At 41.4% G+C, this 27,998-nt stretch overlaps 1 protein-coding gene across 15 annotated transcripts in view; it reads left to right on the forward strand.

The window, feature by feature from the left end:
• Positions 1–27,998, forward strand: part of mef2d (myocyte enhancer factor 2d) — a 107,086-nt gene that overhangs the window by 55,746 nt on the left and 23,342 nt on the right. For 9 of the 15 annotated variants that reach the window (XM_067600449.1, XM_067600451.1, XM_067600453.1 and 6 more), the window contains exons 4-6: positions 8,791–8,928; positions 18,039–18,270; positions 22,199–22,252. In XM_067600449.1, the coding sequence (XP_067456550.1) occupies positions 8,791–8,928; positions 18,039–18,270; positions 22,199–22,252 (424 nt within the window). Of the gene's footprint in view, positions 1–8,512; positions 8,648–8,790; positions 8,929–18,038; positions 18,271–22,198; positions 22,253–27,998 lie in introns of all 15 variants that reach the window. The other 6 variants (XM_067600452.1, XM_067600455.1, XM_067600463.1 and 3 more) reach the window with 1 other exon arrangement.

Raw genomic sequence — 27,998 nt, forward strand, 5'->3', positions numbered from 1 at the left:
ACAGAGGGAACACGAGCGAGTGAAATGCTAAAAAGACCAAGCGATGAATAGCCGAGGAGAGAAAGGAAGATGGGCGGAGAAGTGGGGGATGCCCTTTTTTTTTTTTTTTTTCTTTAAGCGGCTCAAGGAAAGGCAGATCTCACCGGCGAGCCTCGCCGCAGGGGCTTAAGGACTTCGGGCACCGCCCCGTTACCTCCTGGGTCGCGGCCAGGAGGAGCCTCACGTATCGCACACGCCGCCGGCGCCGCTTGACAGGATTCGCCCCTTAAGTAACCGATTGTGTTACACGCTGTAAAGGCCTCGAAACTACACAAAACAGTCAAAGGGCATTCTGGGGAAACAAACCCTTGGTTTATCCAGACCCAGCACATACAGGTTGGAGGTGATGTCTCTGTTGCCACGGAGATGCTCTTTCTCAGCTAATCCTACTTTGCCATCCAGACTCCGAGGACTTCCTCCTAAGACCCGTCATACCCTGAGGTCCTAATCTGGGCTAAATGATGTCACTGGAAGGCCTGTCTACGCACGTACATGATTGGTCAGAGAAAGGTCAGCTGACCACTTTCCCTGAGACTCGATTGAATCCTGTGAAGTTTATTTCACTCTAAAAGGACTTTATAAACAAGAATAACTACATATCAGGATTATACACTACAGTTATATATATATTACACATGTTGGGTGGACTGCTGCTTTTAGGCAAAACACTAAATCGACTAGTGTTGAAGGGATGTAGGATTCTCAATATCTGTGAGTGTAGAGAAACAACATCCGTCACGGTGGAGTGCAGGCAGGTGGACCCGAGTGCAGACGATGGAGGCAGGCAGGAAGGATGGTTCAGTGAGTTTATCATCAAAAAGAGAAGATTCAGAAGCTCACAGGCATGAGTGGCAAGTCCAAACAATCCAAACAGCAGCAGGGATGAAACAAGGAAACATCCAGACAGGCAGGTGCAGATATGATACAGGTCCAGGTAACAGGATTCAAAAGCAACATGACAACTACAACGATCTGACAAGGAGAACAAAGGATCCGGGCTGTTGTATGAGTTGCAGGTGAACGGTGGGCGGAGTAGGCCAGGTGACTGCAGCAGGACCGATGAGAAGTGGGAACAGGTGTGTAGATGGAGGGGAAAAGGAGGGAAAGTCTGATGGCATGTGGTACAGACAGCTTGAGGATGACGGGGTCTGGGGAGATGAAGGAAATGGCCTGAGAGAAGTGAGACGGAGACAGGAAGCAGCGCAGAGAGCTGCAGATGAGAGCAGAGCAGACGACATTAAAACCATGATGGAGGAAGATACAAATGTACAAATACAATCGAAAATGTAAATGAATAAAAAAACTGGAGCATTTCAAGGTGAAGGAATGCACAGAAACGTCTTCTACAGCAGACGTCACAGAGTGTTCGCAGCTGAAATCTTCTTACAAAATGATTAATAGACACACAATGAAAAAGGGCAAAGACTCCATTAAAAAGATATTAAGTACTGGAAGTGCTTGATTGACAAATTAGTGACTCATTTCCAGACTCGCACACATTGTAGAGATACTGAACTCTCTAAAACATAAACAGACAGTTTACAGTATAGTAAACCATGACGACCCCCCCCCCCCGTTCAGCCTCTCTATCAGTGGTGGGAAACGTTATCTGTTTTGGCTGACAGGCCGTCTGCCTTCCTCTGTAACTAAGCAAGTCGTCCTGAGACCCCTGGGAGCCGGGGGGAGCAGTGGTCCATTAACCTCATGGATAAATAATTCCCAGTCAGTAATGGCTGTTTGGGCAGTGATGGGTTACAGAACAGAAACTAACACATTTAAAAGAAGTTTACAAGAAGCACACGAAACCAAACAGTGGGAGATATTATGCTTTTTCTGGTTTTCTGTTATTTATATATTGTTATATATATATGATATCAGATTTTAAACAGGGTCACAGTTCCATAACTTGAGGTTAATGTATGTAGAAATGCTCCCTGCAAGTCAAAACTCAGGGCTTCAACCTGCTCTTAACGTTTTTTTTCTACCTCGCTGACGAGCTAGTTGTGCATAGCCTTGGTTGCTAAGGTGGTTGCTAAGGTTTTCCCATGTGTTGTTTGCGTCAAACATGTGCGGATGTATGTAAAACATTTTATGTAAAGAAAGAGAAAAAAGAGGTTTGTTGACGTAGCCTGACAAGCCAAGACACAACTTCCTGTGAAGCTGGCCAATCAGAACAGAGAGGGCTAATTGGGAGGGAGGGGCCACTAAACAGAGTTTTTAACTGTAAATCATGCAGATATCCCAGTAGAGCCCCTGATTAAAAATATAGACCTGGAAACGTGCAGAATATGTTTCCTTTTAAAAGAAAACACTGTAAAACATTCACAGGTCAGTTATGAAAAGAGATTAATGTTAAATCTACTTCTGTCTCTGAAGTTTATGCATTATTGATTTTGTACCCAAAAAAAATCACTAAAAAACAAAACAAATTTGTATTTTTCTCTGACAGTTTCCTCACCCAGAAACAACATCTACTGATCTATAATACAACATCTGAGCAGGGTGGCAGCCGGCGCTGTGGAGGGACTGTGGACACGGTGTCCCATATGACTAACTGAGGGGGGGGGGCTGTGTGTGTGTGTGTGTGTGTGTGTGTGTGCCTGACTTGCCTCTGCACTTCTGTATGTGACACATTACAATAAAGCGTGACATTGCATTGTGCTGCGTGTTGACCAGAGCTGGGCTGCAGGCTGGACTCTGCCTGCTAGTCGGGTCATTTTAGGTCCAGTTAAAGTACACAGTCATTATCCAGAAAAACACACATTAACACACAAAGGTGCATATATAGTAAAAGTCATACGCTGACACAAATGCACACTCAGAAGTGCTTATACAGCACACACATACACATGTATAAGTATAAATGTATTTATAAAGAAATAGTGGACAAAACAGAAGCTACACAGTGCTTCAAAATAAGACTTTTTTATTATTTTGATCGTGATATGAAACTAGATATCAGCTTAGATTTTAATATAGGGATTGAACGTGTTATCCTGGTTTTAAAGGCTGCGTTACAGTAAAGTGATGTAACTTTCTAGCTGTTCTATTATTTGCCTTTACCCACTTCCTCATTATATATATATATATTACATTAATCCACAACGATAAATCAACTTTCTACTGTTTCACCTTAGTAAATTATCAACATGCCAGGCTGTTGTGAACTTTAGGAGCATCTCGATTGCCTTTACTTAAAAAGGGAAATGCTTTGGACCAATGTGAATTAACCAAGTCACGTGAACTTTCAAACCGTGTGTGTTGATTGGCTGGTTGCCTGGTCGTTAGCGTCCAATTAAGGAACAATCATTTCACTTTGAAGTAAAGTCGCAGCAGCACGTCAGCTGGTCCTCTTTATCTACTTTATTTTACCGTATATCTTAGAGTGGACAGAAATGATTGAAATGTCTTTTTACCGTAAGTTTTGTAATACAGGGGCATTTGCGGGGATACAGTGATTCCCGACTTTAAAAGAATGTGGGAGGAGGGTAAAGTGGCCCCTTGGTCCCCTTACTTCCGGCGACCTTGGTTTGGAGCCAGTTGTGGTTCAGTACTCGACTTACATAAGTATGATGTGGAAGTAGGAAATGAAAAAATATTTGCAAATTCAGAGATTCTGGATTTTTTTTTTTTTTTAAGGGTGGGAGAAGGAGGAGATTTTAAAGAGGAGATTGTGGGAAAACGATATTAGACACCAAATATTATTCTGGAGTGGATCTTTAAATGTTGTCTGAACACAAACAGTCATACAAGAACTTTACAGAAATAAAATACAATCTAAAAATAGCAGAATCCTGATTTAAATTAAGGACTAATTGATCCAAGAATACGCTGACAAGACAAATCTGTCTGGTACTCTGCTACCAGAAAATGTGTAGATGTTTAATACTCAGCCCAAGAAAAAGAGTAAGAGATGAAGAGCAGTAGGAGGGAAGAGAGAGAAATGATGATGGGAAAGCTCTGGGAACGGGTCAAGAGAGAGAGCAGGGCAAAAGAGGACAGCGAGAGAGAGAGAGAGAGAGAAAGAGAGTGTGGTGGGAAAGAGAATAAAAAAGATGAGAGAGGAGGAGGAGGAGGAGGCGAGTAAATGGGCGACCAGGGAGAGTCACATATGGAGGCATTACAAGAACGAATGAGAGAGAGAGAGAGAGATGTTGAGGGTGAAAAACACAGAAGGACGAGTGTGACACTTTGCACTTTTCTGTGAGAGAGAGAGAGCGAGAGCTGCGTTAAAGGTGGTGAGCCGAGAGATGAGAGGGTGACAGAGAGAGAGAGAGAGAGAGAGAGAGAGAGAGAGACAAAAAGAGGGGAGAGGAAAGCAAGCAGAAGCGCTTCATGGAGGGCTGGAAACAGAGGGCGGGAGGACAGGCGGGTGGGCGAGGAAGCGAGCCAGAGGGGAAGGAAGGGGAGGGAGGGGAGGGAGGAGGGGGCGGGGCTTATCAGCAGCCGCAGCCAGTCAGAGGCCTGTGCGGTGCTCTGCAGGGTGAATCTTACCCTGGCAACACAATAGAGCGAGAGAGAGAGAGAAAGAGAGAGAGAGACAGCGGACAGGTGAACAGATGGCTGACTGACTGAGAGACAAGCTGATCAGTGGACTACAGAGAGTGTGTGTGTGTGTGTGTGAGAGAGAGAGAGAGAGAGAGAGAGAGAGAGCATGTTAATGTACTGTAATGTAACACACAATGTTCACTGTGAGAGAGAGAGAGAGAGAGAGAGAGAGAGGGAAAGATGCCCATGTTTGCACTGTAATGTTCACAAAATATCAGTGGTGTTTACACGAGAGAAAGACAGAGACGAGCTCGTGATGACCAAAAAATGTCAAGTGAAAGAAAGTAGAGACGCTGTAAGAAGGAAGTGAAATGTATCTCATTTCATTTCAGGAGTAATTTCAGTTGGAGGGTTCAGAGTGAGGATATTCTGTCTGGTCCTCACTTCTTCAAAAAAAGCCTTTTGAAGCTTAAGACTTAAGCATTTGAGAACATTGTGATGACATAACAGCTGAGATCTGGAAACACAACAACATCTCTACGAAGGGGCGTGAAATACGAGCAGTCGGAACAATAAGACCGGTTTGAAACATTCAGGTTATTTGGAGGGAAAAAAATCGAATGATGATTAGCCAGAAGTGTCTGCTGGAAACATCACTCACAGTTTATCACGGTGTCAATAGAACTGGATGTGATGGTTCAAGATGGTGCCTCATTCCTGCTGCTTCCTGTGGCATTAACGTTATGATTTATAAACCTGTAGTTTGTTTGTTCTGGTTTGAATCAGTTGGAAAACTTATTGGTTCTGTTTCTTTTTTACAAAGAAAACGATTGTAGTGAACCAAAATGCTTCACAAAAAGCCAGATGAGAACATTCTCTCCTCTTATTGGTCAGATTGTCTGAGGCAGGAGGGAGAATGTAAACACAGGAAAGAAGCTCCAATCTGCCCAAATATCATAAAGAGAACCTACTCCAGGTCAGACGTCGATTCATTCTCCAGTTAACTGCTAGAAACTGTTGATTTCACTTGTCCACATCCCAGCATGCAAAGCGCTCCTGGCTACGGGAACCAACTTGCAGCCTTGTAGTCGGTCAAACGGAGGTCAGATCACGTTCCCACCGTGAACAAACCACCCCAGAACTCGTTCACAACCGAACGAGACCACTTCCTCTAACAGGTCTCTGTGTTCAGATCCACTCAAACGAACCAACCAGAGTCCTGAACAACACAGAGTAACTTGTAGCTGACACGGCTCTGCAAACTTGCGCCAAAATCGGCACATAGACCAGCAACTTTGACCTTTGACCTTACTATAGTCATGCACACACAGTCGTCTGTGCAGTGAGGGATTATTACAAACATTATACAAACATTGGATAAACTGTCGGCTCATTTACAATCTGACTGCTTATGTTTTGTAATGACATTATGAGGACAATGTGTTGATAAGTTAGAGAAGTGATGGTTAAAACAACCCAGTGATGTTGGGTCTGTATGAGTATATAAGAACAAACGTGTGTGTGTTTCTATGTGTGTCACTACATGTGAATGATGCACCAACATGGCAGCACAGTTTTGTTTGCAGGCTTTTTATCTCTTTTATGTCCTGACAGTCGGGGGTGTGGGGGGAGGAAGGGGGGGTGGGGGCAGGAGGTCCACGCCTCGATCACGTCCTCCACACAGCCCTCTGTCACATGCCGTCATTGTCATGTCCAAGTCGTTTTTATTTTTATTTATTTTATTTTTATCACCATTCTTTTGTCCCCCCCCCCCCTCGATTTTTTTTTTTTTTTTTTAGGTCAGAGCACACATATCCGCACACCAACCGCCGGCCGCAGAAGTGTGGGGTTTTCTATGAACTGGCGGACAACAAAGCGTGTGGCGGTGGCGGCGGCTGCTCCCGCACGTTAAATTTGCATTAAGCTGCAGATCAGAGCGCTGACTCGTTCCTGGTGAAGCCGAACAGCTGAATCAGGCGACTTGTCTCCGTGTTGGAACAAATCTGTCTAATAACCCGTTTCTGTGGGTAGATAAAACGCCGCTTTGACACCGCCATAATAACAACGGCTTCCAGTTTTAATGAGATTCATATCAAAGAGAGCTATTGTTATTAAAACTGAAAGTACCTTGACATCCAAATGGCATCATTACCCCCTTCTGCCCTCACCTGTTTTTTTTTTGAGGATTTAAGGCTAATTCATCCAAAAAATTAAAAGACTCTGTGTTTCTGCCTCCTCAGGGTTTAATCAGGAGCTCTTGCAGGTACGAGTTCCCGCCGGCTCCGCTTCCAAGGCTGAATTGCAAGCAGTTGAATCATCCTCACTTAAGAGTGATTGTGAGCGGTGGGAGTCGTGGAACATGTGCTTATGTTTTAATCAGACCACCACTAGACTGCAGTCACATATTATACAGCAGGTGGTTGTCAATTATAGAAAATATAGGTTGTGTGAAATATTCAGCGTACTTTGTTCCTTATTGATAATCTATGAGATGATGCACTTTAAAATGTCTTAAAGGAGCATTTCAGTGTTTTTACTCCTTACAAATCATGCACATTCATTTCCAAACAGAAAATCAATCAGCAGACTCTTGAAACTCACAGCGAGCGTCAAATTAAAGCCGTAAATATCAACGTTGTTACATTAACAGTGGATTAAATAAATGAAGAAAACATCTGCCAGCGCTGTAAATCCCTTCATCTTCTTTCCAACACTTGTTTCAAGTCTTTTCAAAATCATTTTTTCTCGTCTCAAGCGCGGCGACCTGCCTCTTTCTTGTTTCAAGACGAGGAAATCCAGGAAATTCTTGAAAGGAGTCTATCAGGGGGGGAACTTGTTGTAATATTCTTCACATACGCATAGAAATTGTCTTGATTAAATAGATTTTTTTTTTTTTTTGCAGTGTCTTGTTTCCTCTTGCTGATAGATTTCAAGGCGAGGGATTTCCACTCAGAGCTAAAGCTTGTATTTGGACCACAGAAGGCTCTCCGGCTCTTCAGTTTAAGATCCATTTTGCTGCGAGGATCTATCTGCTGGGCTGTGTGGTCATGAGGCCCACCAGGCAAAGCTACTTAATGGCAAATCTCGTTTAGCAGAATCCTCTCAAAAATAAGAGCCTCTATCTCTTTCTCCCACCACCCGCACTCTTTTCTCTTTTCACCCCTTTCCAAAGTGTGCTAACACTGACACAACCTGACTGCCGTTAGCCGTGGCGCTAACACCGCCACCGCCACCGCCACCGCGTGCTTTCTAACTCACCCTTTACCCTTTTTTCCCCTCTCTCAACCACTTTCCTCAACACACAAAAGCTTCACACCAATTACTAACACTGTTGATTAGCCGCTGTGTGTGCAGAGGTGTGACGCCTCAGTGTGTCTTCTGACATGCGGCTCAGGTTTATACTTAGTTTCTCGCCCTGTGAAAGTGCCACGGGCAGCTTCTGCAGATTCTTTGCACTTGGTGAAGATTGAAGGGGGGGTGGGGGGGGGCCACATCCTTCTCTGGCCGCATTCTTTTGATTTCAAAGCTTTTTCCCGTTTGGAATTGGTCGTTTCTTCACCCTTTTAACCCGCGACTTCTCCAGAGCACCTGCTGGGTTTTAGCGAGTACAGGTTCGTTGGTAATAACTTGCTTTCAGGTGGGCAGCAGATGTCGCGAACGTCGACCTCACGGATCGATCGAGCATTATCAGAGGCTGAAATTGTGTTTTCTTTCAAGCCGCTAAAAGAAAAAGAATCACTGTATGTCATCACAAGGGTCAAAACTGTTCCATCTGACTATTACTGCTTGATTCTTATCCAACCAACAGTGTAGGAGTCAGCAGATATCGGTGCAAACAAGTACAGATGGTCATTTGTGTCTGTAAAATCAAAAAATGCTTTTTCACTAAGTGTTTGTAATCCCACATGTGCATGAAAAAATGAAATGTATGTAAATGTGCCTCCTCCTTCTCCTCCTCCTCTACCCCCTTCTCTGACCGCTTCAGACGTTGCGAAAGAAAGGCTTTAATGGCTGCAACAGCCCAGAGCCCGACGGAGACGACTCCATCGACCAAAGCCCGCTAAACGAAGACAAGTACCGCAAGACCGAGGACCTGGACAGCCTCTTCAAACGCTACGGCGTGAGTACCGTCACACTTTTGTCACCTTATCTAACCTACACTTCTCTTCTTCTTCTCTCTCTCTATCTACCTCTCTCTCTCTCTCTCTCTCTCTCTCTCTCTCTCTCTGTCTGCCCTCTTCTTCTTTTGTTTGGGGAACGAAGGCTCTGAACAAGAAAGAGCACCGGGACTCTGAGAGCCCAGACCCCGAGGAGCCCTTCTCCCTCACCCCCCGCACTGAGGAGAAATACAAAAAAATTGACGAGGAGTTTGATAAAATGATGCAGAACTATAGGCTGTCAGTGAGTACCCCCTCCCCCCCCCCACCCCTCCACCCCAACCCCCACCCCCAACACCTCTGTGTAACCCCGCCCCCTTCCTCATGCTGCTGCCGCTGACCGGACAACCGGAGGTTTCCGGCTGCCGATGGCGGCCTTGACTACTCACAGAGCACTCGCCTTCACCATTCCCCCCCACCCCCCCTTTTACCTCCTCCACATCACCTCTTACCACATGCACCTCCCCCCCCACCACCCACCCACCACATCACAACCCCCCCTCTGATGGTGTGTGCCTGAGCAAGAAAGGTGGAGCAGAAAGGCAAACTGACTGACTAAAGGGCAAAACTTTCATTATGAATTAGCCTGCTGATTATTCTCTCAATTATTGGATATATATTGTAAAAAGTTGATTAATCAGTTATTAAAATAGCCTCCAGTTGTACTTTGTCTATTGACTAATGAACTAATCATCACAGCAAACATAATCCTAAAGTTGTATTTCAACCTGTTTCCACTAAAAGTCAAGAATTTTCAAGATCAAATGTCACTTTTTCTTGATTTTTTTTTTTTGTGACGCAATTAAAGTCGACCAATTTTTAAACATATTGCAGGTCTGCACAATTAAACAATGCAATCTTCATTTTTATGTGACAAATATCCTGTTGCGTTCCACTCCACATGACAAACTGCTCACAAGAAGAAGAAGAAGAAGAAGAAGAAAAGGGCAAGAGATTGATATAATGAATGTAATGTGCGTGGGAGACAGCAGAGTAAAGTGCAATGAAAGAAAAAAAACCTTCCAAGGAACAACAAAAAAAAATGTCAGAGTTGGGGAAAACCCAGTGTTGGTAAGAAGAACAACCTGAAAACCACAAAAAGGCCAAAAAAAAAGTCTTTCTAACCCAATACAACAGATTAATACTTTACTGGACAAAGATACTCGATTTTTATCGAATTCTTTAAAAACATGAACTTTCAAAAGTGTTCTGAAGAGTCAACAACAGTCTTAATTATCCTTTAAAGAATCTTGAACTCATGCAGTTGGATACTGTCCTTCACTAGAAGCTAATAATCAAAGAAAATGTTGATCTGAATAAATAGTTCTTTGTATAAAAAGCTAAGAATCGTGGTTGATCTCAGTTCTGAATGGAAACACTTGTCCGGAGTCATATGCAGCCCTAATACGTTGTTGTGTAATCCTCCACTACAGGCACATTTCATATCTGGACTTCTAGGACTTAAAAAGAGATAACATCAAAGACGAAGAAGATGTGCATTTTTTTTTTTTTTTGCAGTGCTGCAGATGTATATCTTTTGTGCAAGTCCTCAGCAAAAGCATTGCAACACCAAATAAGGCTTTACTGTGATTATTCATCAGTCATCACAGTCAACAGCATCCTTATTATGAGTATTATGGCTTTAATATACTGTTGCTGTTGCCTGTTCAGTTATGTACAAGAATATTTATACAACAGAGGGAGAAGAGCGCTAACTAGGTCCCTAGTTTTCATAAAAGTTGGCATAGCAACCGGTGTTGGAGGGGAAATCATCCTTTATGGTGAAAGTCTACATGTTTGGAGCATGCCTTTGAGCAGTCGCCAATCGTGTAATACTTAGAAACAAGCGTGCAATTGCAGACACTCTCATTCAGGCAGCACACACACAGAGAGAGAGAAAGCCGGCGTGCGGTTGTTAAATAGCCGTCATTTGCGGTGTTACCGAGGTCAGTTTCAGTCTCCGTGCAGTTCCTGCTCCTCTGACTAGATGTTCTCCTGACATTATCCACGTCCGCCCTCCTGACTGGCGCTCAGCCAGACCCCTTTTTACCGCCGCTCTCCTGTGCCAATTTCTCCGTGATTCATTTTTTTCCTCCGTGCTCAATAATGCCATTAATGTCACTTTAATGAGTAGCACTCAATTTACAGCCCTTCTTCCTGTCTGCCCGCTCCTCCGATTGGTCACTTGGGGATGGGACACAGTCACGTTGAGATGCTGCAGGCGAGTTAGACGGCGGTTAATCCTAACAACACCTACATGGTGTTATACCTGAATGGAGAGTCTGTTTTCTCTTCTTTTTTTTAACAGCCTAGGTCTTATTTTAATAGTTTTAGTCATTTTACAAACTTTAATTTCTTAATTTAATTGTTATAATCTGGATATAAGATCAGATAATGAAACAGATTTTAAACAAAACCTTTTTTGACCTTCAGAGACTATTTCTACAGATGTCTACTACTATAAAAATGCACCCAAAATATGAACATATAATGTATGCATTGATAGATTAGATTTAAAATAACACCCTGTCATTAAAATAATCCAAGCACAATGCAGGGCAGAGTATGAAACCTTAAAAATATGGTCTGAAGGTGGGAGGTGGAGTGTAATAAAGTAAAATTAATTATCTAAAACATATTATTTGTAGGTGAAATCGAGGTGAACGCACCCTGAACTGTCTGTCACTTCACGGTACGATAAATCAGAACAGAACTATGAATTAATAAGGTGGTTAAAATCTGTTTTCTTTCAAATCAACCAAAAAAAAAAGAGAGTTGTCAGAGACTAATTATATTAGAAAACGAGCCGCCTCTCTCTTTATATATTTAATCAGTTCAGTGAATTTGGCTCCTCCTGAGTTTGACCCGGCCTCGATCAGCCTCCGTGAGCTCTTAAAAGCTTTTCCCCTCCAGAAAATAAAGCCGCGGCAGAAAGAAGAAGAATAGAACTCAATCTACCCCTCCCAGCTCTTGGCGCTCATCGTCTGGACGCTAGCCGAACGCCGCTAGCAGGTATAGCGCCTGCTCCCCCTCGCCACCTCACTGCCCCTCAGTCCCTCAGACTGCCAACTTGCCTGGCTCGCCCATGCACACCTATCACAAGGGACACCAGCAAACGGAAGAGCATACAGCACCACCCACTACTCCTCCCTCCTCCCTCCCCCTCTCTCCCCCCACCCCGCCCTCAGCATCATAATCCCCGACATAACAGCTAGGGGCCGGGATATACAAGCTTAATCCCACTTGTACTAAAATACCTCCTGAGGTAGGGAGAGAGTGGCGAGGGAGAAAACAGGCAGGACACTCGGCTAGACGAGCCGCGAGCTAACGTTCCTGTTCCACTGCTGTTACTGTGGGAGGCGAGAAAAAAAAAAGGGGAGCCTTTTTTACCGGAGGGGTCTCTCTCTGATTCGATCCTGTTCTGGCTCTGAGATTCTTGGTCGGGGGGGTGGTGGGGGGGGGGGGGAGTGGGACTGAATAAGAAATACCTGCGTGGTGGCCCTTGAGCGAGGAGTTTTGAACGTCTTGAATGTCATCCTGTAGCGCAGTATGAATGTGAAAAGTACAACATGATGCTACTAAAAAAAACTGCTGCTTGAGCTGCACATTTAATCACGTCTAATTTAGTTTTTCAGGGTTGTTTTTTTGGCTTTCGTGATTAATAATCAATCAATTCTGGCTTTTTTTTTTGTGTTTTAATTTCATAATCGAGATTTCAAGGTGAAATGTAAGACGTTCAATCAAGTCGAAATGAACTCTTAAATCTTTAGGACTTTGTTTTTAATCTCAATTTTTATGACAATATCTAAAAAACGTCTAAAAAAATCTCACAGCGGGCCAAGACTGAGACACACATTTATTATATTAATAAGATGAACTATATAATAGCAAATAATGCTAACTAATGCAAAATTATGATCCGAAATTCACACTGAAACAGATTGTGATTCATTTTCTAATCATTCATGTGAGACTTTTATTAACTTTACAGATTTATTTATCATATGAACTCACTATTTTACAACTCACAATATTTATTTGTAAGATTTAATACATGTGTAAGACTCTGAAGGTGGAATCTAGCGTCATATTGAGTCCTGTTTGCTTTCAGACTCTTTAACACTGAGCGTAAAGTCATTTCTCCTTAATAATTTCTGTTTGGAGCTGCAGATGAAACAGCATTTATTTGAATCTGACTTCTTTCTCCTCTGTGTTTTTGGTCTTTATTCAAATATTAGTGAAGTTGAAAGGGAATCCAGAGAGTGAAGCGCGGGGGGGAGCAAAAAAACCTAATTTACCGGTCAACAGCCGTGACGTCTGAAAGGTCGTCCGAAACACTTTCCCGGCGTCGTGTTCAGATCCGCGGCGGCTAACAAATAGGATGCGACAATCCTAAAGTTGAAAAAGGCAACAAAAAAAAAAAAACTTTCAAAGGCTTCCAGGACAAGAGGGAGGGGAAAGGGAAACTAGGCCATGAGTTTAATACATTCTGATATACCCTTGCATCCAGGAAACACACCCTTGTTGAGAGAGCTCCTCCGAGGGAAAATAGGTTAGCTTTCTCTCCCCTTTCTTTTTGTTCTCTTCATGCAGAAGAGGCCTCAAGCTTCCTCACACGAGCCTTCTGGAAAAGCTCCTAGTCAATTATTTACCTAACAGGTTCTTGCTTTTTTTTTTTTTTTGTGTGTGTGTGTGTCTTCGGGTTCTCGTCCTCTGTGTGAAATCCGCAGGATGACGGGCAGAGTCCAATTAACCCCTCCTGTCTGCTAAGAGTCAGTGTTAAATAGAGTCGGAGTGGGCAGATGTAAATTCACATGTAATTTGCCAAAGACACAGATTAATGCTCGGCGGAGCAGAGCGGGGTGACGACACGTTTAAAATTCATATTCAGAGAAGGAAGAGTGAAGAGGTTTCGCAGTAAAATGTCACAAATCTTCTAGAATCCAGAAGCCAGAAGCGTCATCGTCGAGGTCCTGCCGAGAAGCGGATGAAAACAAATTACGGCTGTTAAAAAAGAGAAACACCTGAAGAAGACTGTCGTTGTGTTGTGGCAGGAGATTCAGTAAGAGTCTCTGCTCCGAAACATGAAAGTTTTAGATAACTACATCAACTGACGTCAACATGCATCTATCCAGGCCGACGGATGTTGAATATTTAAATCATAAAAATAAGTAAAGTAAGACTGATTAGATTCCTGATACAATTAGAGTGAAACTAACAAACCCACATCTATCTAAGTTCCTCCTGCAGAACACCCGAACACCCCAACACATGTTTGACAAAATTCTGTAAACTTTTGAAGGTATGTTTATCACAAAATTACATGTGTAATATGTGTGTAATTTAAAATGTACCTTTATGTTCTTTCTGTCATTGTAAAATCCCACAAATTTCCAGAAAGATTACAGAGAACATGATGTCACTGTCCCTTTATGTTAATATTATCATTTATTCATTTATTAATTCTGAATTTTCAGTGACCGATATAACAGCAGATATACAGTACATTTACATCTTTTTCTTAATTTCTTTTCAGAGTTTTTAAAAACTGGATAAGAGAAACAAGCATTAGAATAAAATAAGGTTGTCAGAAACTATAACATTTGCACAAAAAATGTATTTTTTGAAAAGAACCATAAACACCAAACATTAATTTAAAAAACAAACAGCTGCTGTCAAGCCCTGGATCAACTGCAAAACTGCAAATTGGTGTTTAAAAGTGGTCACATCATTACCACTGAAAATACTTTTTTTCTGACTGGCTGTCAGGTATCTATTATTTATTTATTTATTAGTTTATTTGTCAGGGACGATGCAAAAAAAACCATTGTAACAGGTTAAAATAACATGAAACAGATGTATTGCATATTGGATTTCTTAGTTAAGGCTAATGTGCGACCCCTTGTCCCTGGTCTCTGCTTTTCTACTTAAAATAATAAATAATTAAATCACATATTGAAACGCATCCAACAAGCCGCCGTTTTTTACTGTGTTAAACTGTCAGTCAAGTCACCGGTGAAACTACTAAACTAAATCAGGAAGCCAATGTTAGTGAAAAGACGATAATCTGGATATTTGTAGTTTTAAAACGTGGTTAAAAGATCAGTTACGGGTTTAAAATGTCACACGTTTCATAACTCTCTCACGTCTTGAGGTTAGCGGGACGTCGAGCTTCGATTCCTGAATGTTGTATCAAAATGTCCTGTTTGTACTTCACTCTGCTTAAGAGCTAAATACCTAAATAGTGAAAAGCTGCAGTAAACCACTTCCCCCCCGCCCGCCCCTCCTCCGCCCTCCCCCCTACCCCCTCTCAGCCATGTGAGGATAAATCCTTTCTAGTGCTGTATGCTCCGTGTTTACACACCTCCGTCCCCTTCGCACTAACCCTTCACCTCCTCATCCATCCCTCCATTTATCCACCCCCCCCCCCACCCACCACCACCACCACCACCACCACCCCCTCCCCCTTTCCCCTTTTACTCTCTGCTTGGCCGGTGTGCAGTGGTGCAGTGCTGTTAGATGCTATCTTCAACCGCCCTGGTCACCACTTACAGCTCCGTCTGTAAACTCACCTTTGCAAGCTTCCTCTTTACAGTCTGAGAACTGAGTGTTAAATCTCAGAAAGTCGGAGGAGTCAGGAGTTTCTTAGGTTAGTGGTTAAAAGGACAAACTTCTCCTCTAGCTTTACCTCACTTTTCCTTTCTACTTGAAACAACTTTAGTAATAAAATATCATAAAAGCGAGAGTAGCACTTTATTTTACGGGACTATTATTTCTTGATAGTTTCCTAATGATTTCCAAGACATTTTCAAAATAAAACGTTGTAATTTGGTGCTAATTTTAGGGAAAACAGAGACAGAGAGAGTGTTCAGGTGATACATTTTCATTTAATTAATTGCTAGTGTATCCTATGGGACCATTATTTTTTATAGTTTCCTAATGATTTCCAAGACATTTTCAAAATAAAACTTTGTAATTTGGTGCTAATTTTAGGGTAATCAGCTCAGCATGCAAAAATGTGAAATTCATCCACTGGCAAGCAAACATTTCAACATATATTAAGTTCCTAAGAATGAATAAATAATAAATTAATATTTACGTGGGTTTAAAGTGAGCTTTACTTTCAAGGAAATTCCAATTTTCTTTAAAATTAGGACAAAAATTACGTAGTTTTTACCAGAAACTATCCAGAAAATAACCTGAAATTACGGACGGAAAAGTAAATTATTACCAAACAGAGAAAAGCATCAGCTTCAGACATATTTATCACTCTTTTCTTTTTTGTTGATCTCATTTCTCTTCTCTTTCCCTCCAAAAAACGAAAAAAAAGTTACAAAAAAACATAGCTTGAAAGGAAGAGGCAGAGATCAAGGGCAGGAAGGTGCCCTCGTCCTCCTCCGCGTTAAACTGGGTCCCAGTACGAGTACAGTACCGCGCAGCACTGGCCCACATTCTATATATAGAAGTCCTTCTTTCAGATTCAGCTGGAACAGGGTGAATTGGGTCGAATGGCTGGACAACCCAAGGTCCTTGCCCTTGATTTTTTTCAGGAACCCTGGGCTGTCTGGTCATCTAGTTTTCAACTAGCCGACTTCATAAAAAAAAAATAGTCAACACAGTGGATGTTTTAGAGAATAAGATAAGACCTGAGTAGCAAACTCCTGCACAAGTATTTAAGTGGAAGGTGATCTGACACATTGAAGGATACTTCCTAACTTTCCCCGAGATGAGGACATGTCAGTGGGGGTGGTGGATGTAGCTGTGCACGCTATGAAATGTCACCAATAACCTGCTGCTGCGACAAGACTTTTAACCTGGCATGAGATGTGAAAGGCGACAGCTTTTTGGCCTTTCCACCGAGTCACTATGCATGCTAAAACTGAGCAAGTGTGTGTGTGTGTGTGAAAGTGAGAGAGAGATTGGATATGTGTTTAACAGCCTGGGAAGAGTTCATTTCCAAAGCATTTTACACTTAAAAGGACTTTTTCTAGTGTTTTTTTTTTGCATATTTTATCCTTTTGAATAATTGCAAATACTTGACATCACTTACAGTTTGATACTTTTAGGTTGATTTTCTTGCTACATTAGTGAACCTTGACAAGAAAACAGAAGGGTGACAAATTGTTCACTGCGATGAATTACTGATCTCCAGCTGGTCTCGAGTCATTCAGGTTCATTTTTATGTCGTACTGACAATAATTGAAATCCATCACCTGCATCAAAGGTTGGAAATCAACATGATAATATATGATTTGATTTGGAAAACGTTGAGTAATAGTATAAAGTTAATGGGTTCAGTATGTAGCCTGGAGGATACAGTGTATATCAGTGTAGGTCTGTATGATTATTTTAGGTCTTCAGAAACTGTTTTTACACTAAAAAATCTTTCTCATCAAGTCTTTTGTGTCTGTAATTAAGTCTTTAGATGTGATTTTCTTAACATTTCTGTCAACTTTTTTCAAGTATTATTTAAAATCATTTTTATTCTAGTGCACCAACCTCTATCAACATACAATAGACTAAAGACTTCTGCTGGTTGAAATGATATTTTTCTCCTATTTGAAGTTATTCATGTTTTTACAATTCAAATAAAGACAAAAATGACTTGATAAGCTGAATATTTTTTGTAGTTAAATGATTAATAGCACAAAATATATCATTAATCAAGAGTAAGCGTGAATGATTTAATCTCAAATAGAGCAATTGTACAGTAATTTAAAATAAAACATTCAGCAATTTGACTTATATATACTGTAAATATGCAAAAAAAATATATATTTACTGAGCCCTAAAAGTCTTTTAAAAAAATGGAAAATCTAACTCTGCAGTATGATTTTACAATCCCAACATAGTTTAAATTAACTTAATTCAAGACGTTTCTAAAAATGAGTCTATTTGATTAAACAATAAGACAGATCGCTGCACTATAATTAAGATTAATGACCGTTCATTCGTTCCAGAAAATTTGTTGTGCTGGAAACAGGTTGAAATGATTCTTCGCCTCAGTGGCAGATTCTTAACTTTAAGAAAATAAGTTTTTTTTTTAGGACAGACAAAATTATCACATTGGATGGAGATTGGACAGCTGTTTTTTTAATATATTTGCATAGTCACATCTTGTTTTGGAAAGACTCTTCTGGTTGTGATTGGTTGTTTTGGTGTGACTGTGTGTTTTTCACCTGCAGGCTTGTTTGCACTGCTGCAGATCACTAACTGATCACATGTCTATTATTGTATAAATGTATGTGTGTGAGTGTGATTGTGTGTGTGTGTATGTGTGTGTACGTGTGTGTGTGTGTGTGGAGGTAAACATCACCTCACTCTAAGCTCTGCCTCTTCCTGTCTCTCCACCAGTCTACCGTCCCACAGCCCACCTTCTCTATGCCAGTCACCGTGCCAGTATCCAATCAGAACGCGGCGGCGGCGGCAGCCCTCCAGTTCAGTAATAACCCCGGCGGCGCCCTGGTCACCACCACCTCCTTTGTCACCTCCACCCTCACAGACCCCCGCCTCCTGTCGCCACAGCAACCGGCTCTGCAGAGGAATACCGTGTCGCCAGGGTTACCACAACGACCAGCCAGCGCAGGTAAGAGACACAGCTGGACCGCTGTGGTTAAGACTGTGTGTCTGTACAGCTCCGCAGCATGATTGTGGTTCTGTGAATCAATAATTCTTATATAAATAAATGTCAGCTGCTGATTGATCCAACCGGTATATATTATAGCTTTTACATTCGCCTGGAAAAATCCTCTGATGCGCAGTTTTGCATTTCTGAAATGAACTAAAGGAAGTAAACTGAAGAAGAAGAACACCCCGCCAACAAAACTTCTTCAAAAAGAAAATCGAAGAACAAAAGACCCCACAGCGCCGCCCACACTATTTGATTGACAGGTGTTCTCAGGGCAGTGAAGGCAGATAGTAGGAACGCCTCCTGCATAAAACGTGTTAATTCATATTACCAGAACACAAACAGAGCTTATTCTGTAGTTTTTTTTACCTGCAGGAGAAGACAAATGAATGCAAACAGTAGAATGAGGTCAACATCTTCCCACAAAAAATATGCAATGACTTGTAATGTAAACACACCTAATTAGGTGATGGTTATTAATTAGTAAATAAATCCTCATGTACACACATACTGTTGTTGATCTCTTGTAGCTTTTTTTGCTGATATAATGTTGAATTTCTACAGATTTTTGACTTATAATTGGCTATAATTGATACTTTTATAATACCACCGTATGTCAGTGTGTAATGTGTTGAGACTCTGCAGCTCCTCTCGGCTTTACGGAGCTTTTTAGTGAGTTTCAGCTCATTGTTTATCTGTCTGGCTGCAACTATACTGTTTTGGTTCACTCTCAGCACTCTCATGGTGTCATTTTCAGCCTCAGCAGGCAGCTGTTTTCAGAGAAAAACCTGTAAAAAGCCGCTGTACACTACCTGCTCAGCACCAAAACAGCAAACAGACACAGTTAGCTGTAGACTAGCTGATGAACATAGTGGAGCATGTAGCAGCTAAAGAACCAGATATTTCCCTCAGGAGTTGGTAGAGAGCAAAAAAAAAAACAGAGTGAATTCACCAGGTGGACAGAAACACGACTCCAAATGAATGATCACGTTGCTCCGTAACTGCTGGATGTGGAAATAAGCGACTGTTTGCTAACAAGTTCAACATATCGACGTTTAAAGGTGATGATATGTCAGAGTTGTGCTAGTGGACGAAACATCCGTTAATGCAGGTTTAAGAATATTGGATTGAATATGTGTCATAGCTTTATGTGTACTGGATAATCACACTTGAACATGTCATCCATCCTACGCAGCGATGCACCTCGAATAAACACTTCCTGACAAAGGACACTAACTTTGCAGTAACTAATCACCACTGCAAACTCTCATATTACACTGAATGCTAATTAGCAGCATGTTTCCCCTCTGTATCATGTATATGTGGGTCGTATCTTGTGACCACTGTTCCTCTTGTCAGTGGAGTAAAGAAATATTGAAAAAAGTTCTGACCAATGCACAACAGTTTTTGGCATCTTCCTTACAAATACAAAGTGCCAAATGTGTCTTATAGCTGTAATGCTAGCTAATTTGAGCCACCTTTATAGAAACGGTTGTCATGGTGATGTAGTTACTTAAAGAGCTTTTTCATAAGGTGTATTATTTCTCTACCTCCTGTATGTAGAGGCACAGTTCATGTAACATCAGTGTTTTATTGAGTTTTCATAGAGGATTTTCTGAGTCGTCGAGCAGCAAAGTGACCGTAGATGAGAGTGTGTGTATCGATGTTCTTTCTCTCTCTCTCTCTGCAGCATGCAGGCTCAGTTACCTGTCAGTCCGGGTAACTCCTGTTTGCTCAATAAGCACACACTGCCTTATAATGACAGAAATCCATCATTTCTTTGACTCAGGCTGGTACACTCCCGCGTGCGCCCCGCTGCCTCTTTGTTGCAAACCAATCCTTCACTCTCTGACTAAAAGGATTTGTGCCCCATTTTTGCGTCTCAGACAAGGTTACTTATCAAGCTTTGTTCCGACCAGCGTAATCTCATTGTAAGTCAGAATTAGGTGATGTAACGTGCAACAAATGCATTACAGCATCTTTCATAACATGCCGTTCTACCGAGGCAAGAGGGTTTCACATAGCAGTAATGGAGGCCCCCACCCCAACCCCCTCCCCCCCAAAACCCTCCACCACCACCTCCTCCTCCTCCTCCTCCTCCTCCTCCTCATAACCTCAGCAGTTCAAATACTCCGCTGTACCCTGCTATGCATCCCACATTACCGAAGCTGTATTGGGTTCATCATATCTGCTCATTGGTGTTTTTCCGTGTGTCCGTCCAGCCAGATATTTTTTCAGTCGACCCCTAATGACCCCGACTTTCTGCCTTTCTGGAGAATCTCTCTAGAGTCAAAAACTGAATCTGTGCCAGAGGAGGGAAAATAAGTGTCAGAGCAGAAATATGCTTCACCTCCACTAACTACAACATTAAAATGCTGCTTATGTGTTGATGCATTAAAAACAAAAATCCAATAATATAGAAATAACTTTTATGTTGATACTTTAAGTACATGTTGCTGATAAATACTACTTAAGTAAAATGTATTTCACATGGCTTAAACTTGAAATAGAGTTTCTTTACATTGTGATATTGCTATTTTAACTTAAGTGAAAGATATAAATACTTCTTCCACCGCCTTTGAATACTGATATACATAAATGTGTCCATACTGAGTATAAATTTGATCAGATATTTCCTGATCTAAATGAGGAAACTTTTCAAACGTTCGACTATATTTTATTGAGGAAATGTTCTTTAACACTGATGCATTGAGCAATTTGTCAGATTTGGTTAAAAGGAAAAGAGGGTTAGAACATGTTTGTATCCCCAAACTAAAGGTATTAAAAAAGTATTGTTTTGGTAGCTTAACTCAAGTGTTGTACTGGTACTGCCATGGAAAATTTTATACTATATTCAGACAAAAGAAAGACACAGCAGATAAAAACATTACACGACCATAACCCTGACTCCTAACCATAACCCTAACCTTGACTCTTAACCCTAACCCTGACTCCTAACCATAACCATAACCCTAGCCCTGACTCCTAACCCTAACCCTAACCCTGACTCCTAACCCTAGCCCTGACTCCTAACCCTAACCATAACCCTGACTCCTAACCCTAACCCTGACTCCTAACCATAACCATAACCCTGACTCCTAACCCTAACCATAACCCTAGCCCTGACTCCTAACCCTAACCATAACCCTGACTCCTAACCCTAACCCTGACTCCTAACCATAACCATAACCCTGACTCCTAACCCTAACCATAACCCTAGCCCTGACTCCTAACCCTAACCCTAACCCTGACTCCTAACCCTAACCCTGACTCCTAACCCTAGCCCTGACTCCTAACCCTAGCCATAACCCTAACCTTGACTCCTAACCCTAACCCTGACTCCTAACCCTAGCCATAACCCTAACCCTGACTTCTAACCCTGACTCCTAACCCTAACCCTGACTCCTAACACTAACCCTGACTCCTAACCCTAATCCTGACTCCTAACCCTAACCCTAGCACTGACTCCTAACCCTTTCTTCTAACCCTGACTCCTAACCCTAACCATAACCCTAACCCTAATAATATAAATATACATATATTAATTTTAAATATTTTACTCGAATACTACAACAATGAATCTCAGATGGGAATCTTTTTTTCACCGTTTAAAATGAGTCTGACTTTCTTTTCCTCCAAATTTAACACAAGTACCATTGAAAACTGGCGAATCCAGCACTTAAAAATTAACTGGAAAATGGAGAATTGAAACCAATTATGGTCCTCGGGTAGAGTGAAGTGGGTGTCGATAGCAGTAGCACTTTTTTTTTTTTAATGACACACTTGATTTAATGATTACAGTAGAGTATGCAGATGAACCGTTTGATATGAAATGATCTTTACATTATATTTTTATGACCGCGCTGTGTTCTGCTGTCTGCCGTAGGTGCTCTGTTAGGAGATCTGGGGAACTCAAACGGAGCGTGCCCGAGTCCAGTCCGTAAGTAAAGTCTTGTCCTTTCTCCTGCTCTTTTCTTCTGTCTGTATTTTAGCTGGAAGTTTTAAAAAGGGAATGATTCTTGAGTCTGACTTACAGACAGAGCGATGCAGATTATTTTATGTGTAGCAACAGGCTCGGTCACGTGTCCACAGCTCACACACTGACTCAAACACAGTCACACACACACACACACACACACTTAAACACAAGCATGAAAACACCTGTTGACTGGCGACAGCTGAGGGTCACAGTACAAGCTGCTTGTAAACAGTCCAAAGAACAGAATGGGTTTCAGGTTGTGAGAGAGAGAGAAACAGGAGAGCGAGTTTAAAAAGAGGAACAGAAACCGACAGAAAATTACATATTAAACTCATGTGAAGCTCCTCAGAGATTCAGAATTGTGACATAGAAAGCAGAACTAAGTTCTTAAAGGTCCGGTATGTAGAATTTAGTGGCAACTTGGCAGAAATGGATATATAATATACATAAGTATGTTTAAATTAGTGTATAATCACCTAAAAAATATGAATCGTCCTTTATATCTATTATATCTACATACGGAGCGGCTCCTCTTCTAGCACCACCATTATTCTATGGTAGCCCAGGATGGACAAACCAAACAACTTTTTAGTCAACTTCACTGCTGCACCTTTAAATTTGACAATATTACCGGTCTGGTGTTCACCAGCTGATAAGTGACAGATAAAAGTGAGTTCAACATTCCTTTTTCCCAGCCCATGAAATCCAGTTCGACGTGTTTGACTAATTGAAGCATTTGTCACTAATTTGATTGCTATCTTTACAAATTAGTTCTGCAAGTTGTAATAGTATTTTCTTTGTCTTCAGGTAGTGCAGTGTTTCCCCTATAATAGTACCGACCTGGCGGGCCAAAAAATATTTTTTTAAATGTCAAAAATAACGCCCAATGTCCATTCATTCGCAAAATCAATAGTGTTTGGGAGCCTCTGAGCGGCGTTGTTTCGAAACGTGACTTAGCGTCTGTGTCGTTGCCTAGGAAACACCAGGTAGCGTAGCTCCTTTTTAAGGAATAGGGCAGATCGTAAGCGGGTGAGTGGTTAAGCGCCCCCGCCAGTCCAAACCACTCAACACTGTAGTGTAAACATAAACATTGAAGAAGAAATTTAACACGTGACAGCAGATTACAACAATCTAAGGGCTAAATGCTAGCCCTGTAATGAGACTTCATTCACTCAGTCTGACATTGTGTTCATGTTAGCCGAGTTCTGTTTAGGAGTGGGGTTATTTTATTTTGTTTTGTTTTGTCCTAACCAATCAGTAGCGAGTGACGTATCCATCATGCCGTCATCATTTTCCGTTGACATGAGTAATGTGCTAGCGGTTGCTTGGACCAGTTAACTTTTTTTTCTTACATTGGTTGAAGAAAAATGAGGATTTAATGGATGTTATTTCTATAGGTGGACTTGCAGTACAACATTTGTGGCCATTATTTCATTGATAGTAGCTATTAATGTAGTAAGATGACATCCTCCCTCTTAATCCTGCCTACAAAGGTCTGATTGGTTGATTCTTTTTACAGCTGTGGTAAAAGCATCATTTTTCCGTAACGCCAGACATATCTGAATCTCTAAACAAACTGGAGATAACATCTAACAGTCTGTCAGATCTTGAACTGGAAACCAGTTGATTTAGGTTGATGAAAGTCAGGCCAAGAGCCAAATATGGAGTTACTGACACGTCATATTTAGAAACGGTGTCAGATTTATTCTGTAAGAACATTACAAATTAAAAACTCTGCTATCCTGACAGCAGCCTGTTTAACTCTCTTCAGCTCGACTCTTTCCCGTCTTCACCCACCGCTCCTCCTCCTCCCCCTCATCCCTCTGTCTACACCTCCCCTCCCTCCCTCCCCCCCCTTTCATCCTGTCTCTCTCAGCTGTTCCCCCTCATCTCCTCTCTGGAATAATCTGCCGCCCCACCCCAACCACCTCCCCACCCCCCCCACCCCCCCCTCCATCCAACTGTCCCTCATCTTGGCACAGGACTCTCCTCAGAGGTGACTTTGACACTGGCCAGAGCTCTCCCCTTAAATCCCATTAGCCAGGACAGATACTGCCAGCCAGCTCGTAGTAATAGATATGGTGGGAAGGTGTTTTTTTTTTTTCTTTCTATATTCACTTGATAAAGCTTTTGTCTCAGGATGAGATGAGCTAGAAATCAATACATTTATATTAACTTCCCAGCAGTGTATCAGAGCAACGTGCCAAAGCTAAGTTTCCATATTGATAAAGCTGTTTCAAGTATAAACGTTTTACACAATGATGCTTGTTTTAAAGTTTGTCTCGATCAATGAACGGCGTTTAAAGTCATGTAGTGGATTTTGAATAGTAAGTGCGCAGTTTTGTGTCATATTAAATCAAAAAGAGAAAGTGCAGATTAGTCACACGATCAGATCACTTCCTGTTGATATCCTCTTACAGAATTAACTTTAAAAAGACAAATGAACATTTAGTTTTGAAGGTTTCTTGGCAGTTGTCCAGATTTTTTCGTTGATCTTTATCTTGCAGCTTGTGCAAAAATACATCAACATACCTTATAAAGCCACAACTAACAATCTGTGGATTGTTTTATCTCTTTATGGATTAGTTGTTTTGTCTAAAAAATGTCAAACGATGGTGAAAAATGTTTCCCAAAAACCCAAGACGACGTCCTCAAATGTCTTGTTTTGTCTACAACCCAAAGATATTCAGTTTACTGTCATGAAGGACTAAAGAAACCAGAAAATACTCACATTTAATAAGCTGGAAACAGAATTTTGGCATTTTATATTAAAAAAATAACTCAAAACAATTGATTATCAAAATAATTTGTTGATCAATTAATCAGTTAGTCATCGCAGCTCTGATGCTTTTCATATTCTGTGATAAATGTGAGTAAAAATGTAAAAATTCAACTGAAACATGAGATGTTGATGATGTTTTGAGGACGTCTTTACCTAATGATGATGTTACTAGTTGTGAGTTTATTATCACATATTTCTGCAGTTGCTCAGATTTTACTTTTTAGGGTGTAACTTTTTTTTAAAGGGTAAGGCCCAAATGTTTTTCTCCATCAACACACAGTAAAGAAAACACTCTCTCTGCTCTCTGAAAGCTTCATTAAAGGATTAATCACCCATTTATTTATGACTGATGAGGTCTTAATGACTGAAACATAGATTCATGCTTCAGAAATCTGATATAGAGACCAATTATGAGGGGATAGTGTGACGGGTGGGGGTATGACCAGTATGTTAGAGTTAATCTCAACAGGTGGGATTATTGGTTGTTTAAAACTAAATCACATTTGCAGGCAATCAAGGCCGCCGACAGCTGATGAAGCTCAGCTGTGACAAAACTTCCTCTCTGCCAAAAAGTTTGTCGACTCCACAAATCCATCAGTATTATTTGAAATAAAGGGATTTATTAATCTGTACAGCAAAAACTCCCCCAAAAAAACCCTTTTGATGATAGATAAAAGGACGCAAAATTACAGAAATACAGCATCAAAAAACAGGATGACAAAATTATAGATGCAGAAAAGTCCTATTGATTTCAATGGGAAGCAGGTTTTGTTGAAACAGCTCCTCCTAGTGGACGATGGTTTCTTCCGGTTGCCATGTAACGTGTCTCTCTTCTAAACTCCTCTAAACATTTAGTTTTCTTCTACTGTTATGAAATAATTCCCAGTAGAAGGAGGTGTAGATATCTCTTTGCTGAGTAGGTTTTTGAAGTTTTATGAAGGTGACTTTTTGTTGGGAGTCTGTTTATCAGTTCTTCTCCTTCGTGTGTCGAAACATGAAACCTCTTTTGTCCCGAAACGCAGCTCAGGTGACTCGATCCACCCGACTGATTGCTCCCCTCCTTCCTCCACTCTCCTTCTCCTCTATCTTTTTATCTCTCACTTCCTTTTTCTTGTTCTCTCCTACCAATGCTTCACCTCTTTTCCCTCTCTCTTCACTTTCGCTCTCCTTTTTTCCTTTTCTTCCTTACGTCCTTCTAACCCTTTTCATCCTCTCATCTCCTTCTCCTTCATCTCCTATCTCCTATCTTCTTCTCCCTCCTCCATCCTCTTCTTCTTTCCCCCCTCCCCTCCTCTCCTCCCTTCTTCCCCTCTCTCTCTCTCTCTCCCTCCCTCCCTCCTCCTCCTCTCTTGGATCTGTCGTTCTCAGCTGTTGTCCAGGGACTCAGGGCTTCGGGAATGTCACCATTGACGTCACCCGGCATTCCACACATTCCCACGCCCAGCCTAGCGTAATAGGAGACATCACACACACACACACACACACACACACACACACACACACACACACACACACACACACACACACACACAGGGAAGGGACTCACACTTAAAAAGTGCACACATACACAGAGGAGAGCACATGTAAAGGGTACAAAAAAAGTACAAACAAACAGTCAACATACATAAATAAAGCCACAGACACATCGATGTGTTTCTGTGACTCACTCACACTTTCATAATAAGAGTATGATCATGTGATATCATAACACAGTCATCTCACAGTGAGTCAACACATAGATATAATATTTGATAACAAACTTTAATTGTCCTTCGGCATCAAATATCTAATAATTGTTTTCAAGCTTCAGTAGATTCATTTCATAGTTTGCACTTTAAAGTCTCTTAAACAATAAAAGCAGAACTTTATTTTCTTAAAAATAAGAAAATACGAGTTGAGAATATCCTCCTTAATATCTGAGAGTAACTTTCTCCCATAAAATCCCTTCCTACCAGCGGTATCTCTCCATGTAGATAGTTTTAGTTTTATTTGTCTTAACTTTTCAGATATTCATCATCTTCTTCTTCATCAGTATGTTTGAGGATTTCGGGGGATTTTGTTTATGGTTTTCACAGCGCTGAACATTAATAAATGTCAACGTATTTATCCAGAAAACAGCATCCCAGTTACTCAAGATGATCCATTAGACCTCATTGTCTCCAGTTTTCTACAGGGACTATTTCTTCAGTAGAAAACACTTCCAAAGAAAAGATGTGTAGATTATCCGGGGACACGTTTCATATATCAGTATCATTTTTTTTTGGATTATCTGAGCAACACAAATAGAATTCCTTCACTTCCGTTGTTTTGCGGTGGAGGCACAAAACCAAAACTATCCGCATGAGTAGATTCCAGACCGTTTTCAGGCCACAGTCGAGACGGCAGACAGTTCAGTTAACGCACATCATGCAAAACGTTAAATACCTTTCATCATCATCATCATCATCATCGTCGTCATGAGTTCCATTTCTCATGTCTGTGTCTCAGCGTTCTGTATTTTGTTGTCCGACTCTTAATCTACACACCGATTTTCTAACAAGAATGCATGTGAGGGTTTAGTAAAAATGACTTTAGTGCACATGAACACACAAAAATGCATAAATAATCTGTGAATTCCTGTGAAACCGTTACAGTAGAGTGTAAACACACACACACACACACAGATGCCAGCACTCCAGGCTGCTTTCTCTACAGGGATTTGTTGTTGTTGGCTTTAGGGCACCTGTAAGACGTTTCTGTCACATGATCACACTCACGTTCATGATGTGTGTGTGTGTGTGTGTGTGTGTGTGTGTGTGTGTGTGTGTGTGTGTGTGTGTGTGTGTGTCATTAACTCGGGGTCAACACAAAGCCGCCTAAGCCTCTTCTTTTACACACAGACACGAACACAACAAAACCAGCAGCAGATTTCCATCATCATACGTG

The sequence above is a fragment of the Thunnus thynnus genome, chromosome 10 (assembly GCF_963924715.1).
Source record: "Thunnus thynnus chromosome 10, fThuThy2.1, whole genome shotgun sequence".
NCBI classification, from domain to species: domain Eukaryota; kingdom Metazoa; phylum Chordata; class Actinopteri; order Scombriformes; family Scombridae; genus Thunnus; species Thunnus thynnus.